This window comes from Onychomys torridus, chromosome 4 (genome assembly GCF_903995425.1).
Source record: "Onychomys torridus chromosome 4, mOncTor1.1, whole genome shotgun sequence".
NCBI lineage: Eukaryota > Metazoa > Chordata > Mammalia > Rodentia > Cricetidae > Onychomys > Onychomys torridus.
This window is the reverse complement of record NC_050446.1, coordinates 119,869,410-119,888,081: the sequence shown is the minus strand read 5'-3', so window position 1 is coordinate 119,888,081 and position 18,672 is coordinate 119,869,410. Positions and strand designations below refer to the sequence as shown.

Genomic DNA, 18,672 nt, shown 5'->3' with positions numbered 1-18,672 from the left:
CCCAATATCCCCATCACTCATACCCAGGCAGTTATTATTTATATCAGCTATTATTGCCACCAGAGAATGGGCATTAACAAAAGCACCCTTTGAAAGGGACAGCATGCTCTGAGAAAAAAAAAAAAAAACAAAAACAAAAAAAAAAACATCTCACCCATCAAACGAAGCTGGGAAATAGGTGGGAATAAATGGAGCACAATAAAATAAACCTGTCAGAGGAGGAACATTCAGATGCCTCAGAAGGCGAAAGGTAAGAACAAATGTTCCTGATACGTGATTGGCCCTGTTTAAAGAAAACATCATCTCACTGTTTGACTTGAATAGAGTCCAGAGAACAATGGCCAGCATAAGTGGAATTGCTCATACACACTCCAGGGAGGCACTCTTTCCCCATAAATCTGGTTTGGGGACAGTGGCAAGTGTCGCTTTCCTCTCATTGCCTTTGTGCATGCTCTCATGTGTCTATCTGTGACTTGCTTCTCTCGAGGAAGGGTGAGTTTGGTGGGCCTGTTTTAGAGAAGGGGGGGAACTGCCATTTTATGAAGACCTACTATGTGCTGCCAGTGTGTGGGACTTTCTGTGAGGTTGCTAAATTCAATCTTTAATATGACAATATGAAATAAACATCATACTTGGTTTCCAAGGTAAAAAAATAAGCCTATCCAGGATGTTAAGTGTCTATAATCAAGGGGTGGCTAAGATGAGATATTTGTAGTATTGCCAGGGACACACTGAAATGTGGTGCTTTACAGCAATACAAATAATGGGACCAACACATTGCCACAGTGAATGCTACCAAGGTTCTGCCTACATCTCCTTTATTTGACTGGTGTATTTACTCGAAGCTACTATAGATGTTGGCTGTAAACAGCTCATAGATACCTCCTACTCTGGAGAAGGTATCCACTTCTCTAGAAGGCTGTGCACACTCATGACAGTGCATGGTTATTAGCACACGGGGCCAACCTCTGTAACAACCATATTCCAGAGACACCCCAGCCCCAGGGTTCTAACTAACACAGGCCACACATTTCCTTTGTCCTCTCCTATATCTATGTCTTTTATGTCTGAGCGCATCTCTCAATGGATAATCTGCACCAGAATCCCCATCACAGGGTCAAGTGATGTAACAGAGTTTGGGAAGGGGGTGGAGCAAATGAAAGAGCTCACATTATCCTTGGTGGCTACACTTTATGTCTCACCACTATTAACAGAGCAGTCAGTGATTGCAACAGGCAAGAACTTTGATAAAGACTGTGGGAAAATATGTGAAATCTCTCAAGAAGCTTTCCATTGGTCAGAAGGGGACTCTTGAGGAAGGAGAGGTGTGATGAGCAGGTTATCTTTCCTTTCCATGTTCTGAAAGGGCACTGGCTTTTGGTGGGTGGGCTCTGTATCTTTTGAATAAGTGTGTCTATTTCTGTGAAATAAACTCTGCCTATGCTGTGTTTGAGGGAAAAGGCTTTCATTTATACCAAACAAATACTTACACTAGGTTGGGTTCTGTTCCAGCTTCTTTGACATTTAGTATCTTATTTAGTCTTAGAATGCAATTTCAGAGGAATCTGAATATGTAGAGTTCATAAAGCCAATATGTGTTCCTAAAGAGACAAGTACTATTATTCCTTCTTAATAGAAAGGAAAAGTGGGGCCAGTCACATCTAAAGGATGTACCAGGGCCAATGGTAGAGCTGAGGTTGTGATCAAACCTATTCATTACTTAAGAACAGCCTGTTAAGTCAGCTTTCTCCCACCCTCAGACAACAACTCAGTTGCCATTTCTCCTGTGAAACACTTCTTTAGTTCCAGGTGTGTGTGTGTGTGTGTGTGTGTGTGTGTGTGTGTGTGTGTGCATGTGTTTACACTTCTCCTTAGTTAGCATTAGTGAGAACTGCACATTTATTTATATTGTCTTTTTATCAATGAGCTAAGGCATAAGAACTTGTCTTTGTTGTTTCTTATTGTATTCCTCGGTACTTAGAACAATGCCTGGTACATAGTAGGTAGAATGGGTGAATGGATAAGCAGAGGGATGTATGAATAGGTAGGTGGAGAGAATGGTGGTTAGATGGATGAATGGATGGATGGGAGGATGCGATGGAAGAACTGTCAGTTCATCTCTGTGCATCTGGCCTGCAGAACCCACAGAGCATGGGCCATGGACCATTCCCTCCCTCCTGCCCAGGGCTCTGGTGATCACCTGTGGTGAGGAGGCAGAGTGGAGTCCCCGGGGTCACCTGGGCGCTGCCCATTGGTGCTGACCACAAGGAAGCCAATCCCCAGGCAGCATGCAGAAGAGAAGGAGAGAAAGAAACACACATGAACACATGTGGTACAATGAGCAAGACTAATTCTTCTGGCTCTAAAAAAGAGCTTGTACTGAACAACAAAAGAACATCATGATTTACCAAAACAGGGGCCTGAAATAGATTTTTCTTAAATAATGAAAGAGTAGGAGTCACCATTTATCAAGCACGCATGACATATCATGTACTCTACCAAGTACCTCATGTACAGTGTTCCTAAGAAATAGGACAACTAGAAAGGTCAGTGGCATTACAAATGAATCTGTCATTTCTCCAACCCAAGTGCATCTCCCCTGATCTTTCTAGTTTTTGTAAATGGTGCCACTACCCACATAGCATCTCCGGGTAGAAATCTGAGTGATTACCCCCACCCCTATTAGTAAGGGTGTCCATCGTCTATCCTTCTTTTACATGACTTCCCATTTAGAACAGGTCACCATCTCTTACAGATTCTGCTCCAGAAAAGCTTGTCAAGATGCCCCCTTCTCTCCATTTTCAGTCCCACTTTCTCCAGCCATTCTTATTTTGCATTTGGATTATTTAAACAGCCTCATATGGGCTCACTGTTCTAGTCTTCCTCCCCTCCTGCTGAGTCTCTACCATTTGATAGAAACATATCATCATCCTCACTGTCTTCAAAGAAAGGTAAACCTCAAAGCCCTTGGTACAGCTCACAGACCATCAGTGATGACTTCCCAGCTTTCCTTGCCATACTCATTCCTCTATACTCCTACCACCTTATTCTCTGCTCAGCTGCCAGCATGTAAACACTTTCTCATGATGAACAGCCCCAGCTGCTTGTCTACAGACCATGCCTGGGTCAGTCACTCATAAGGCATGGATTCCTGCCTGCCTCTTCCCCTGGGAGACAACTACTAACCTATCAGGAATCAGCTTGGATCTTCCCTCAAGGGTCCTGCATTTGGAGCAGATATGACTCCTTTGTCTTCCCATAATATCCTAACATTCCTTTCTTACTGCAGCAACCTCTTCCTATTGTGAGTGGATGCTTTCCCCTTGACCCTGTAGTCTCTTGAAGGTAAATGTTGTGTCTCATTGACTAATGTGTTTCTGTGGCCCTCTGCACCTGGCACATAGTAGGTACTCGATGAATATTTGTTGGGTAAATGAATGAATGAAGAAATGGTGACTCAGAAATTTTACAGCTTTGTCAAGGTCACAAAAACAGTAACTAGCAGAGGCTGTATTCAAAGCCTGGTTTGTCTAGTTTTAATGTCCCTGTCCCTACAAGTGTCTAAAGATAGTGACACAAAAATCCCAGCAAGTATTACACCCTCAGTCACAGACCTGGTCATTTATCAGCAAAACTGCACGAGATCTTTATTCAAAATGGTGAGAGTGATGGGTTATCCCAGACCAGGTGATAAACAAAAAATACATTACTTCCAAAATGATACAAGATGCAAGCTTGACTAACAGCCAGTTGACAACTATAAAAGTTAACCACCCATGCACAGTGATCATAACACTCCGTTCTGAAAAACATGAAGTTTTGTCCTTTCCAAAGCACTTTCTAAGTCAGTGGTGGGTTTGTGGTCCAAGTCTGGTATCTATGCTAGTTCCTGTGTATGTATATGGTAAAAATGGTTCTTAGATTTTTAAAGAGGTACAGGAAAAAGATGACTAATATTTTGCAGTATGCTCTTCTAACTAGCTTTAACTGTCAACATGACATAACCTAGAGTCAGTTGAAAAGGGAGTCTGAATTGAGCACTTGTTCAGATTGGAACAGCCTATGGGCATGTCTGTGAGGGTTGTCCTGATTGTTACAGATGCAGGAGGGCTCAGTCTTCTGTGGGCAGCATCATTCTCTAGGCAAGAGGTCTGGGCTATATCAGAATGCCCACTAAGCATGAGCCTGCTAGCAAGTAGTGCTCTTCCGCAGTTTCTGCTTCACGTTCCTGCTTTGGCTTTCTATAATGATGGACTGTAACCTGTGAGCTGAAACAAACTCCTGCCACAACTTGATTTTGGCCAGAGTGTTTTATCACAGCAAAGAGATAAAACTACAATTTATATGAAAATTACATACATTCAAATTTTTCATTCTCAGAGTTTTATTTTAATACAAATGTCCCCCTATGCATCTCTACAATTGCCTTTGCATTTTGGTGAAAATCTGATAGGGAGGAGAAAGATCTTAAGACCTACAAAATTGAAAATATTCACTACCTTGTCTTTTATAGGAAAGGTTGCTAACCCCTGTTCTAAGGGAATATTTCCTATTAGTCTGTTTTCCTCCCAGCCCCATGAGGTGGGTAAGACAAGGTGCTGCTGATCTCACATGTCAGGAAGAGACAACAGGTTGGGGGAAGACACGACTCAGACCTCTTTATAACCTCCATCAGCAGTCTCTTAACCATTCTTTCTGCAACCTAGCTCCCGCCTTAGTCCATCTCCGCCATTCAGTGTTGAGGCTGCAGCTAGGTTACCCTCCTGAAAAAGAAGTCTGCTTAAGCACTCCCAGCCAGGACTCTCACTGGACAAAGAGAGGGAGAAGGAGAGGGGAAGGCAAGAGAGAGAGAGAGAGAGAGAGAGAGAGAGAGAGAGAGAGAGAGAGAGAGAGAGAACACAGTGGGGCTATATTTAGTGCTGAGTGGCTTTGCATGATACTTCTGTTTATAAGGGGAGTAAGTGTGCATCAGTGCAGGTAGAAGGCCAGAGGCATCAGATCCCCTTGGCTCTGGAGTTGAAAACAGTTGTGAGTGACCTGATGTGGGTGCTGGTATGGTGATATTTTATTTGTACTGAAATGTGATTTTTATTTGTATGTTAATAAATAAAGTTGCCTGGGGTTCAAAGCTAATAGCAAGCCATAGCAGAAGCCAGGCAGTGGTGGCACACACCTTTAATCCTGATCACATGACAGGCAGATCTCTGTGTGTTCAAGGGTACAGCCAGCATGGAGACACATGCCTTTAATCTCAATACTAACCATAGAAGACCTGGAGGTCTTTATAGACAAGCAGTGACGAGGAGGTCATGTGGTTGGGTTTACAACCAATGAGAAGGCAGAACAGAAAGTCAATAAAAAGACAGATACACAGGAAGTAGGTCTCTTTCTGAGGGGAAGGACAACAGCGGCAGCAAAGGGTAAGAAAGGTCTTTTAGTATCAGCTCTTAGCTATTGCTCTGACCTCTTGGATTTTAACTCTGCATTTGGCTCTGTGTTTCTAATTTAATAAGACTGTTACATCTACATGCTGGGACTCAGTAAAAGAACAGTTGTCTTGTTTAACTGCTGAGGTATCTCTCTAACCCTAGCGCGTTTTCACCTCACGCTTGCTCCTAACTACCCCTGTTCTGAAAATCTTTCTAACCCTCATATCATCCTCTGTCATCATTTTCACTCTTGTTTCAAAGGTTGGCTTTGTGCCCATATACTCTAAGAAAGCTTGTACTATGATTTTTTGTTTGTTTTGAATTCCCCTTCTTGCTCCAATGGCATTTCAGGCAAATATTCACCTTAACCTTCTTATGCTATATTGGTGTATGTGTGTTAGCTCTCTTCCAGGGCTGACCATTTGCTGAGTGTTTATTGTCAGTCAGGTACCACACAGAGTACTTGATCTGCACTACTTTACTAGGTTCTTATATTAGGTCAGTGAAATAAGTGGCATTGCTCTTGCCAGTCTGTGGATGCTGGCATTGAGATTCAGAGCAGTTAAGTACCTTTGCTGGCCCAGAATCTAATGCTGTGCAAACGCAAAGATGAACTTCAAAACCTCTAGAGAATAAAGGGCCACATATCAATATGAAATTTCACTTAATAAACGAATAATAAAAGCTAACTGGGTACATAAAACTCAAGCTCAGTATTTTTCATTCACCAGGCATATCACTTGGAAAATAGCATGTACTTCTAATCCAGGCTCTTTACCTGAAACGTGAAGGCAATAATAGGCATCTTGAAAAATGATTTTTAGGAAAATAGCACAAGCCTTAGTTTAGTTGGCAGAGCCTAGAGGAGGCCCCCTCACTTTACCTTCCAGGGATACAACTCTGGGGTAATGCTCAGGTAGCAGGCATAAGACCACAGGGCTGGATGGGTGCTCTTCTAGTGAGTGGAGAAGCAGAGGAGAGGTGTGATTATGGATTTAAGCAGAACAGGGAAATGGAAATAGGAGCAGGTGCTGTACATGGAACTGGAAATGATACAGTTCGCCAGTACCATTTCACTTCTGAGATCTACAGAAGAGACAGAGTCGCCTTGAGGTCAAGCTGTTTCATGTAGTAGCTCTCATCAAGGACATGGAGTGGAAACATTAGTCATGTCTAAGTGAGATATTTAAGATACTGAAATTTGGTTCTAGCTTTTTATTGCAGCAAAGCCTATTCTATCCTGACTAACCCACTTGAAGAAGAGATGAAAATGTCTTACTTCTCCTGCATCACCTGTTTTTTTCTAAAAATTGGAGGGTTTGTGACTCACATCTCTCTTCACAGGATCTATTTGGTGTATTTATGTACATAAGCAACCATGAATGAAAATTTGAGACCCTGTAAGGAAAAAGAAAGCCAGAATGTGGAGTGCCTCTGACTTTTTTCTCTTCCAAAGCAATGAATGTCAAGTATAGAGAGATACTGCTGGACTACAGCTGGCCCTGGAGAAGACACGCTTGAAGACAAATGGATCTCTTAGTTTCAGTATGGAAGTTAAGGGAGCTGAGACCTTCTTGCACATCCTCATCTTCTGCTCCAGATTTCAGATCTTAACTTAAACACCCCTGAAGAGATACAATGCCTGTTACAACCTGAAAACAAACTTACCAATCATTAATAGAAAAGGGGTGTGGAGAAGGATTAAGAAATAGAAGATGAACAATCCTACTGGTGATCCATGGAATATCTTAGCCAATCTATGATAGGAAAAAATAATTCAATAGTGATATGGAGTTCCCTCTGAGTAGCATAACTGGAGACCTGAGCTTATATGGGTTCATTTCTTGAGTGGAGATAGTAACAATTGTTTTGTATTTATTTATTTATTTATTTATTTATTTATTTATTTATTTATTTATTTAGCACCTGATGAGGGCTAGGCTTTAGGTCTTTCATCACACATGTGATGTAACTCACATCACCACACATCTACTCAAAGTGGTCTATGACTGGCTGTTGTGTAGCTCATCTCCTCAACTGGAAGGTTTCCTCCTGGAAGGAGGCTTGTTAACACTCAAGAAGTAAATGGAAATTATAAATCTTAGGAAGCTCCTGAAACAAGATCCACAGAGCCGTTCTCCAAGAGTATGTGAGCTGTAACAATTGCTGGGGAGAAGAGATTCTGACCAGCAGAGCTATGCACACATCACACAGACAGCTCCAGGCTCACAGCTTTCATGAGTTCTCCTCCATGCTAGGGGTAGACTTTTTAGCGATGCACCTGCTTTTGAGTCACCCCTACTTCTGATGGTTACTGAGAAAACAAAAACAAACAAACAAACAAAAAACCCAAAACCAAACCAAACCAAACCAAAACCAAACAAAACAAAAACAAACAAACAAAAACAAAAACAAAAAAAACGAAAAAACAAAAAAACCTCACCAGCTCACTAAGCTAAATTTGTGTTAAATCATTTCTTTGATCTGCCACTGGTACCTTATCTGAGGTGAGCAGATGTTGGCTCATATCTCATCAAGAAAAGTCACACAATACAAGAACACACAGGTGTTTAAATTTTGGAAACTCCCTCTCCTCTCTATTTGCGAGCCCATTGATGGGGTTTAAATTCTTATTATTTCTAATCTGTATCTTTAGTCTATTGCAAATTTTCCCCATCCCTGCCTCCTGGGTCTAAATGGCCCTCCTTCCTCTTTAAGAGACACAAATCCTTTGGAAGCACAGATGTGAGCAAAGGCCAACAAAGGTATCTCATGTCTGTAGCAGATAATTCTTCAGGTATGTACTTGGAGGACAAGAGTTAGTGTTGGTGTTTGTTTTCCTGGACTCTGTTGTACCAGCTTTGGCCTTCTTGAGTTGGATGTGGAGAAGGTGTGTATGGAAGAATGCAATTTGAGCTAGTCTAGGGAGAAAGAGGAACAAAACCACAAAAGAAGACCAGAGAAATAGGCCAGCTGTTGCATCAACAAAAATATTAAAGAAAGGGTTAGGATTTTTCATGACCTTTAGGTTATTTTATGGTGTTCTTTATGATATAATCTTTCATCTTCTCATACAACCCTCAGAAAAAGCTATATTATTCCATTGGCATTTTAGGATATATATGGAAACAGGGCAGAGTAAAGGGTGGTAAAGGTCAATGGGACTTTGTTTTATTATACAACCCCAAGCCCAGAATATTCATCCCTCGGTCTCAACTAGGGGTTGAGAAGTAGGGGTGACTCAAAAGAATAGCAATGCTGTATCTCAACTCCCCAAACTCACACCTTAGCTTCTTTTCCCACAGTTTGAAAGAGTTGAAAAGACTGAAAAGTAGCCAAGATTTTTTCACTGAACTATATAACTTTAGATTTTCCTCTAACAATTGCTGTTTCATTATGTACCTGTTCGGCCACCATAACTAGGTTTGGGCATGGTATGTTCTTGGGTCTCTTCTGATACTGCTTAGCGTGTTTGGAGAAAAGAACAGTGCCATGCCAAAAGCTAATAAATGAATGAGGAAAATCCTATACATGGCTAAATATATATATTATTTCTGTGGATGATTTTTATAAGCACTCAACCGTCAGATGTCAAGTGCCAAAGGCCAAGGGCAGTATCATCTCTGCACCCTTTCAGCTTCTCCACTTTGATTCTAATCTGAGTTCATCTGACACATGGTGGATATATAAAATTGCATGAGAAATGACTATGGTCTGGGATGTGGCCTTCTACAGTGACCCAAGATCTGTGTAGGACTGCATGTCTAGTCAAGACCTGTACAGCCACAGGAAGGACAGAAGCTCCTTGTCTATCATCTATCATATACTTGGGTGAATAATAGAAATAATTAATGATACCTGCTCCAAAAGTGATGCAGTAGCCTCTAAGATGGCAAGTTACTTGTCTGAGGATAAGCAACTAAACTTGGAGACAGGATTTAAAGCCAGGTGTCTCTGATTATCATGATTTCAAGCAAACTTCCAGGATATGCAAGAGAACCTTTCCAGCAGAATTGGGCCAGTGTGGCTAGCAATTTCCTACTTAGAGAAGCCAATTTTTACCTCTCTCTTGGATTTCTGTATTGCATGTGGCTTGTTCTTTTGTGGCTAAGGAAGTCAAGAACATATCACCTTCTGTTCCAATAAGGCCCCAGTCTTAGCATCTGCAAAATGAGGGCATCTCTCTAAAGAAGGGCCATTTACTGTCCCTGACAGTTCCTGTAGGAGGGAGGATCCATTACAGAGAGAAAAATGCTAAATGAAATGGCCCACTTCATGCTTAGATTTGCCAAAAGATGGCACATTTACAAAAAGCCATTGTCCATGCCTCTTGCCTATTGTCTTTGGACAATGGTCTTAGTCCACCCTTAATGAACAAGACAGCTGTTGGTAACACTGGCCCCTTATCTCATGCTTCATTATTCTGAGGCTTCACTTCAGCACCTACTCTAAGGGGGCTGCTTTAATGGGATCGTTAGAGTGTTTACTAGATTAAAACTGTAGCTGTCTTCTGCAAAGCGACTCTGTAAATGGCTTTATGGGTTTCCGGATTTATTTTGTCTCAATGACTCGGCTCAGTTTGCAAATCAAATCAAAGCTGATTTTTCTAACTGCCACTCCTGCGCACCCAGCAGGAGTCTGCAGAGCCAGCTGCATTCTCCCAAAGGCTGGTACCAATGGTGAGGCTGCTGCTTTTGCCTGCTGGTGGCTAGTGTGGCTACAACCAACTGCCAGAAGACAGGTAAGTATGCACCCGCTTGACCCTATTCGAGCAAGAGAGCAGCAGGACAGGCCATAGGAAGTCAATTTTCTTTCTAAAAAGAGACAAGATAAGATTATGTGGTCTCAAGGATTGATCAGCAGGAATTATAAGAAGCTAATGCACAGTGATGTTTCCAACTGAAGTGTCCAGAGGAACTCCTGGCCACTGGTGTGTCCAAAGTAGAAAGAGCTCCCTGAGGGAGTAGTGAAATTCTTGTCCACATGAACCACAAGTAGAGAATGGCCTACTTTTTTGTTAGTGGGAATGATAGATCACACAGCTGTTCCTCTACTTCACCTTACTTCTATCCTCTGAAAGCACAGTTCTGATATATAGTTTACACTTAAAAAAAGTGGACAAGAAAAAAAATAATAACCTAGGATCCCTCTACCTATTGATCAGATAAATAATAAAAATAATAACCTAGGATCAGCTATCCATTGATCCATTCATACATAGAAATATCTATCTGTTCATCTGTCCACTAACTTGACAAAGAATTCTTATATTTGTTCAACAAATATTATTGAGCATCAATGTGTGCTAAGATCTAGGGACACGGTGATCATTAAAATAGACACTTACGTTACTTGGCATCCACCAGGATGGTAAATATTAAACATACAGACAAGAGCATGCATGTTTGCAAGTTGAGATGACTTCTACAATCAAAGTGGAAATTTTATGAATGTATGTTACTTTGGTGGTCAGGATGGTCTCTTCAGCAAGTAAGATTCAAGCTGCAACCTAAAAGATATCTATATGTTAAGTTGATACATATGGTGACCAGATACATATGGTTGCTCATGATGAAAAAAAAAAGTCCTGAGGTTAGAAGCAACTTCACATAGTTCAAGAGGTTCAAGAGCTAAAAGAGGAGCTAAAGAGAAAGCTTACTTGGTAATGCTCTTGCTTTGCAAGCAAGAAGTCCTGAGTTCAGATCCCTAAAATCTGTGATAAAATGGTGTGCACATGTAACCCCAGTGATGGTGATGTAGAAGATGGAGATACATAGATCCTTAGGTGATTGTGGGAAAACTAGCCTGGCCTTCATGAAAAACCTTCAGGCCAATGAGAAATTGTGTCTCAAACAAAAGGTGAAAGGTATTTGAAAATTGGCCCTTTAAACTGATCCCTGATGATCACATATGTATCATGCACATGTGTACTCTCCCCCATAAATAAATAAATAGTTTTTTTTAAAAAAAAAAAAAACAAACAAACAAACTAGGAGGACTCAGTGGGTAATGGGGCTTGCTTTGTCCTTTGATTAACTACTACTAAGTCCAACAACTTGAGTTTGATTCCTAGAACCCACATAGTAGATGGAGAGCATAAACTCCTTCAAGTAGCCCTCTGATCTCCATACATGTTCTGTGACACGTTAGCCCCACTCTACACACCACAAAATAAATAAATAAAAGGTAATTCTAAAAATAATTGAACAAAAACTATGTGCTGGAGTGAAGTAGATAAGCAGGGAGAAGCCTGGATGGGGACAAAGGGTAAACAGAGGTCATAGAATGCAGGAAAGCCTGGTAGGGACCAGCATGGTGATAAAAGCAGTAAAGTGCAGAATGGTACAAGAGGGCCCATCAGATTCTGAAAGTGGAACTGTCTGGTGTAGTTCTGCAACTGAGTAACATGACCAGAGACTATTTTCTACTTGGCCTCCTCTGCCCCCACCCAAAGGGCATGCATTCAGCTATTTGGACATCTCCTTCAGCATCGACAGCTCGAATTGTCTTCTACCATTGAGGCTCATGCTTCTTCCATGTTTTATCTCTTATTTGAACTTCAGCACCTCTGAGTTCTAAGAATCTCATTCTAAGTTCCCATATACTCTCTAGGAAAGCCAAGAACCACTTGAAATTAAATTAGTCCTTTGACTATTTCATACATGTGAAGAAACACATTCTAATTACTCACTCAGCCTATCCCTTCTTATCTCCCTCCCATCTCAATCCCCTTCCCCAACAAGCTCCCTTCCAAGATTTATGGGTTGATTCTGTGACTCATTTAGTTTTACCAGGGTCATCTGTGTGTTCATTGGGTTGGAATTGTCCACTAGAGTCTGGTGGGTCACAAGGGGCTACACAATTAAAGGCAATAGCTCTCCTTCCCCTTAACTTATCAGTAGTAACAAATAGTTCTACAGTGAGAGTTAGCTACCTCCCATCCTCTTCTGTTCATGCCTGACTATTGATGGGTCCATTCTTGTGAAGACTCAATGAAAGCACGTACAGTTGCCGTGGTTTCCTGATTGTAATGACTGTCTCTTGCCTAGATGGCATGTCACAGCCCTTTTCCCCAATCTTCCAGCTCTTACATTCTTTCCACCCCTTCTTCTATAATATTCACAGATTCCTAGCAGGGCTTTTAATCATGTTTTGCTTTCATTTCCCATAAGTTGCTCAAGTTGAATCCATCCCCAGTCTTCCAAAGATCAGCTCCATTTAATGATTCTATAGTATCTCCCTTATTTCTTACATTAAAACAAAAAACCCAAAAAATAATAAGAACCCAAATTTAATTCAATCATCTTTGCACATTGGTTTTCTACTGCCTTTTTTCAAAGTCTGCATTTTTTGTTTCCAAACTAAAACAGTGTTTGTTTATCCATTATTGTGATTTTTCTCTCCACAGCTCTGAGAAGGTCTGTTACCAGGACTGAACTGTGCTTTGCAAAGGAATTCTGGAATGTTTTAGAATCTTTCACACTTGGAACAACTCTAGTAGAATTGTGCTGCCCTCAACACGATGGTATAATCTTTCCAGGAGTCTTGTTGGAGTTAGAGGCAGTAGAAAGAGGCTTTTGGTTTGGCACCCAGTTCTTCACATCAGGTTTGTGCAGCCTCAGAATGTGACTAAGAGCTTACAACCAGAACTTTCTCAACTCTGGTCTAAGGTTCACCTTTGTTACTTCTTCTGTAACTATCTGAGAGACTGTGGTAGAGAAGGGAGCCAAAGTCTGATGAAGACTAGGGTATCTTCTTACTATGAGGAAAGACAACTTCAGAGAAATGTGTATACACTGTAGATCTAGTCTTAGTTCAACCTTGCCTGGAAAAGACTCTTGCTCAGCCCATCCCATTCGCTTTTCCAACTTTTGAGAGCCCTCCCTGAACAGAGCACTAGAACATGCCTCTTAGTATCCTTGCCTCAGGCTCTGCTTCTAGAGATAACAGGGAGACACAAATTAGAGCTACTGAGTATGTAACATAACAGGTAATGGTTTTGGGTCAATACAGAATGACCCCAAACAAGTACTTAGGGCTGAAATACATGATAATTATCTGGCATTATGGGATTCATACAGGTGACCATGGACAATATAGAGAACCCAAGGTCACGGACAAGACAACAGCAAGTTACTTTATCACTGAAGTGTGGGCCTGTGTCAGGCATGTGTTTTCCTTCCAGATATGGAATGTCTGTCAGCAGATGCCCAAAAAAGATGCCAAAATGGCTGAAAGGTAGAGATTCATAAAGAGATAGTGATGACATATAAATGCCCGATTCCTGTGGAATTCCAGGCATCATATTTCCCCCTGCAAAAACATATCTATAGCAAAAATCCCACTAAAAAGAAATTTGATCTAGGTAGTAAAAAAGGAATGGAATGAGTCATGTATCTTTCCTTCATTTCAGTGCCTTATGGGCAATACACAGATCCAGGCAGCATTTGCTTTTGATTGACTCTGGGATGTTTCAAGTGTTGTGACTGGCATGGAATATACATGGACCAAACATGAATCTCTTCCCTTAGGCCTAGTGTTGTATTACTCAAGAATCTTTCTTCTCTGGGACTATAATGAGGGATGGCTCCCTGAACAATGATATGTTGGCATTCTGTGTTAGGTAGTTCTCTACCCTTTTTCCAAGTGGTGATGGAGTCTCTAGTTTTTGGGAGGAAGTGTTGAATCTCATTGTACTACAGAAGTAGGACATGGGTGCTGGAAATGCCCTTAAAAGTATTGCCTATGCTTAATCAGCTAGGAATTCACACATTCATCCATGTATCCCTACCATTTCACACACACACTTTACCTGTGCTGCTAAAGAAACACTCTAACCTAAGGTCACACAAGAGGAGACACAGTTATAATATGGAGAGATAGGCAGCATGTCTGTTCTAGTTCTTCTAATGGCATTGCCATTCTCCATCTGACCAGCAATGTGTCCTTGGAGAAGTCAGCATAGTAGCATTCTATACATCTGAAGAATGTGTTCCTGACACTGGTGGGAAAGAACAGTCTTATATATCATCCCATTACCCTTCTATGTACCTGTTGCCTCTCAAGTCACATGTTCCCAGTTCTCAGGTAAAATAGACCTAGTAAAGAACTCTTTGGAGGAGCTTATGTCTCAGTGTGTTGCTAGAACCCACAGCAGGAAGAGCACTCATCTTGGCTATTTCCTTGCATAGAGTAAAAAAGTACTGGGAAGCCATGGGTATTACCATGACAAAGGAATTTTCTCACCCCTCTCTGGCTGCCTATTTACATGGGATGCTGTAGACACCCAGCTTCTTGATTTCTATCTAGAGCCCCAGTGCTATCCAATTGATGGTGTTCTTCCTTCTACATTATCTGTTTTCTTCAGTGGTAAAGCCTGCCAAGGTCTGCGATTTGTGTCATTTTTGTCTGCAGGCCGTCAGTTCTCCTGCCTCAAGACTATTTTATCTCTTTTCACAGAGTCATTTGAGTTCCTTAGAGGGAACAAGTCAGGGACTTCTTACCACCAAGAGTCTCAATGTTCCATCTTCTTCCTGTACCATCCCTTTGGTGCCTATATTTGCAGCTGAATTCTTAGAATTTAGAAAAGTTCTAAGAGGTTTTGGAGCATGCCTTGGTAGCTATATTTCTCCTCACCCTGTTTCTTTCTTCTTCTATGTCTCTCTTTATGTCCTCTTACTCACTCACTATTTCCTTTTCTACCCACATGTAGTGACTCCTTTGTTTGTACACATGTGCACATATTCACATATACATATATAAACTTGAGTCATTGCCTTTGTCTATTATATCAATGCTGATATGTATAACTATATTTATAAATTTTATACCCTTGGAAGTAAACTGTGAAATTGTGTATGCTATGAATAAATGAAGAGAACAGAGCTCAATTTTGTTTCTTGTGTATTGGTGGGAGAAGCTCTTGTTGAAAATATCAATTCTGTAAGAAAAAGATAAACCTGATTTCTAACCATTCAACCTTGTAATAGGTTAAATGATAACAAACCATTCATTGATTTTGTTTTTTTTTTTAAAGTAATAAACAGAAACATGTACCAATTGAAAGAGCCAGGCAATTCAATTATAATTAGGAGAACAAAAGTGATGAGCCTGAACAATGCTGCCTTCGTGTTTTGGGGGATAAGTGTTGAAATGCAAAGGACATAACAATGCAGTGTCTGCTTTCTCATTTTAAAGGCAGCAATACTAATCACCTCATACTTGAAAGCCATGCACTAACTAAATAAAGTATAAAACCTCAACTACAGGTCTAATAGACAAGCTTAAAGAACAACACCCCACAAACATAGACACAAATACAATGAATGTATACATATATATATATATAATAAAATTTTAAAGTATTTTATATTCATTGTAAAATCCATCTATCCATCCAATAAATATGTTTGGAGTTATTATGCTTTAAGCTCTATGTTATGAATGTATTCTTTGGAGACACATGGCATAGATGCAAATGACCCCAACAAAAATAATTATTTCCTTTTGGTTTTAGACACTGTTGCCTAAACTTCCCTTGTGGGAACACAAGGAGCAATACTTGTATTGCCGAAGAACAGCTAGAGTCAGACAAGGACAGGTCCACGTACCTTTTGTAGCCAGACGCACACAGTTGATTTTTGTCTCCTGGGAACAACAAAAAGAATGAGACAGCAGTTAATTAATTGTTGATTATATAAGGATTATTATATAAAAATACTTAGAGATTTGTACATATACATATGTATGTGCATGTATTTAATTATAGTTTAAAATTTGTCCTTTCTATCCCCCCGCACCCCCTGCCATTGGGATCACCTTTGAATTTCAGCTCTTTATTTCCTCTCAGGCTTAGAACATATGTTGTTCTGTTTGTTTCATGGCACCTACTACCTCATAAACCTTTTCACTAGACAGAACTACTTTGTAAATATTCCAGCACTCAGAAAGTTTAGCAATGTTCAGTGGTTATGTGAGAATTTACAGGGTGTGTTGTTCTTGGATGTGAATTAGCAGATGGACCCCAGCCTACCTTTGGAAACTTAGTTATAAGCAGCAAAGCATCTACCTGGACAGACTAAATGGACACTTGACAAGAGTCAAGACTGTGTGATGTGTGTTATTGTTATGAATCAAACCACAAAGTTCATGTACCAAAAAGTTGCTTTGATGCTGAAATCTTTGATGTGTTTCATAGTCTTTATGACTAAAGCTTTCTTCCTCCCTCCCTCCCTCCCTCTTTCCCTCTCTCCCTCCCCGAGCGCGTGCGTGTATATGTGTGTGTGTGTGTGTGTGTGTGTGTGTGTGTGTGTGTGTGTGTGTGTGCCTCTTTGTCTGCCTATCTGTGTGTCTATTACTCTGTATATAAAATCTTTACTGGGTCAACTCTTAGCTGTTTCCCAAGAGAAAAGCTTCCATAAATCTGTGACATTGCTGGCATGCTGTGGAGTTACAGCAAAGTGTGCTCATAAGGAGAATCTTCTTAGCCTTCTTTACCGGAATTCATTTGCCAAGAGGTCCTGGAAATCCCATCTGAGTAAATTTCAGTTTGAAAACAATGTAGCAAAGCAAGTAAAAACAAGGAATGCAAAGGTGTGAGATGCCAAACCAAGTATCTTTCAAGAACCCAGAGCTTATTATAGGATCCATTATTTCTTGAAGGCATTTGGGTCCATCAGGTTAGAAAGACCATGTTGCAATAATAAACCCCACAGACTTCAATGGATAGAAACAGCAAAGGCTACTGGTACTCTACTCAAACTACCACTCCCACATAGGTGTACGGCTGGGTCTGAGAGATGGTGTTGGGGTGGCATGTAAATCACTTATTTACTCTGAATGATCAAGGAAACTGCTCAATCCATTTTACCCAAAGGGAACAAATGGTGAAAAGGCAAACCCTAGAAATTGAATACTTTGAATCAGAAGTGACACTGTCATTTCTACTCCTGTTTCATTGGCTAGAACTAATTATATGGCCACACTTCACTTTCAGTGAGCAAGGGAAATGGAATCTTCCACATCTTACATCCAGAAGCAGAGAGTAAATGACAATGTTGTTGGCAGAGTCTGGTCCATCTATGTACACCTTTGAATGCTACAATTTTGATTAGCTCAAGTACAGCTCCCTGTAATTAAGCCTGCTTCCCCAATTCTTGCTCCTGCCCACACAGGAAGTCTACCCTTGCTTGCAGAGGAAAATGGTTAGAATACTAAGAGATAGTTGTCCTATCATGAATGTTCTTTGTCAGCAAACTCCCCTAAGATAAGAGTTCAAGTCTTCTGAGTCACCTTTGCTATTCATCCTGGGATACCTTCTCTTTTGTGTCTCTTAGTGTGCAATCATGGGAATAAGAGGGCACAGTCTTTATTAGGCCTTGTCCATATACATACATATATACATATATATGTTATCTAGACTATTGCTATTTTCATTACTTATATTGAGCTTCTAGTAACATAGCCAATGTACAGAATCATATTTACTAGTATAGGTTCTATCTTCTTTGATCTGATTCTAATAACCTATCCTATTTCTACTACCTTTGAAATTTTAGAAAGCATTTTTTCTAACATTTCATCCAAATTATTAGCTAGGAGTAACCAGGAGAATGCCAGTGGTAGAGGCCTGTTATATATATAAAAGCTTTTGTCCTGACTGACATTCACTTGTACATCAGAACCTTTCAACTAACTGGTTATCAGTTCTCCTGACTGCTCAAGCATTCAGATTTCTTAAACAACTTGAGTGCTCATGCTTTGTTACTTCTGCACAGTAGAGGCTCGAGATGATGGTCAAGTTCATTGCAGATATAGCTCCTCTGCCTACTGCAGTTGCTTAATCCACCAGCCTGAGGTGCCTCTTCAAGAAACAATGTTGGGTTGGCCCAACTTGTTCTTTGAATGAGCATTTCTTTTTTCATTAGGAAAATGTCCCTGTAAAAAATAACTCCATTTCACAAGATGAAAATCATAAATGTTAAACAGTTCAACAAATAATAGTTCAAATATTTGAAGTATTCCTTTTAGGATTACACATGAAAATTAAAACTTGTTATATTTCAAAGAAAAGATTACTTTTTAATTAAAGAACATAATAAGAAGACAGAAAGAAAATAATGACCAAAAAGACACGTAAAGAAGAGAACTGATTGAAAAGGCTGAAGTTACAAATAAGTTAAAGTGTGTATATGATGTTAAAGTGAACAAACTAATAGTTTGTGTTTCGTATTTGGAGAAAGAG

At 40.4% G+C, this 18,672-nt stretch overlaps 1 protein-coding gene across 13 annotated transcripts in view; it reads right to left on the bottom strand.

Moving 5' to 3' along the window:
* Positions 1–18,672, bottom strand: part of Ptprt (protein tyrosine phosphatase receptor type T) — a 1,144,051-nt gene that overhangs the window by 194,449 nt on the left and 930,930 nt on the right. For 8 of the 13 annotated variants that reach the window (XM_036185148.1, XM_036185155.1, XM_036185146.1 and 5 more), the window contains exons 13-14: positions 16,040–16,076; positions 2,201–2,257 (exon numbers count right to left, since the gene is read on the bottom strand). In XM_036185148.1, coding sequence (XP_036041041.1) covers positions 2,201–2,257; positions 16,040–16,076 — 94 coding nt within the window. The remainder of the gene's footprint in view (positions 1–2,200; positions 2,258–16,039; positions 16,077–18,672) is intronic. The other 5 variants (XM_036185145.1, XM_036185152.1, XM_036185153.1 and 2 more) reach the window with 1 other exon arrangement.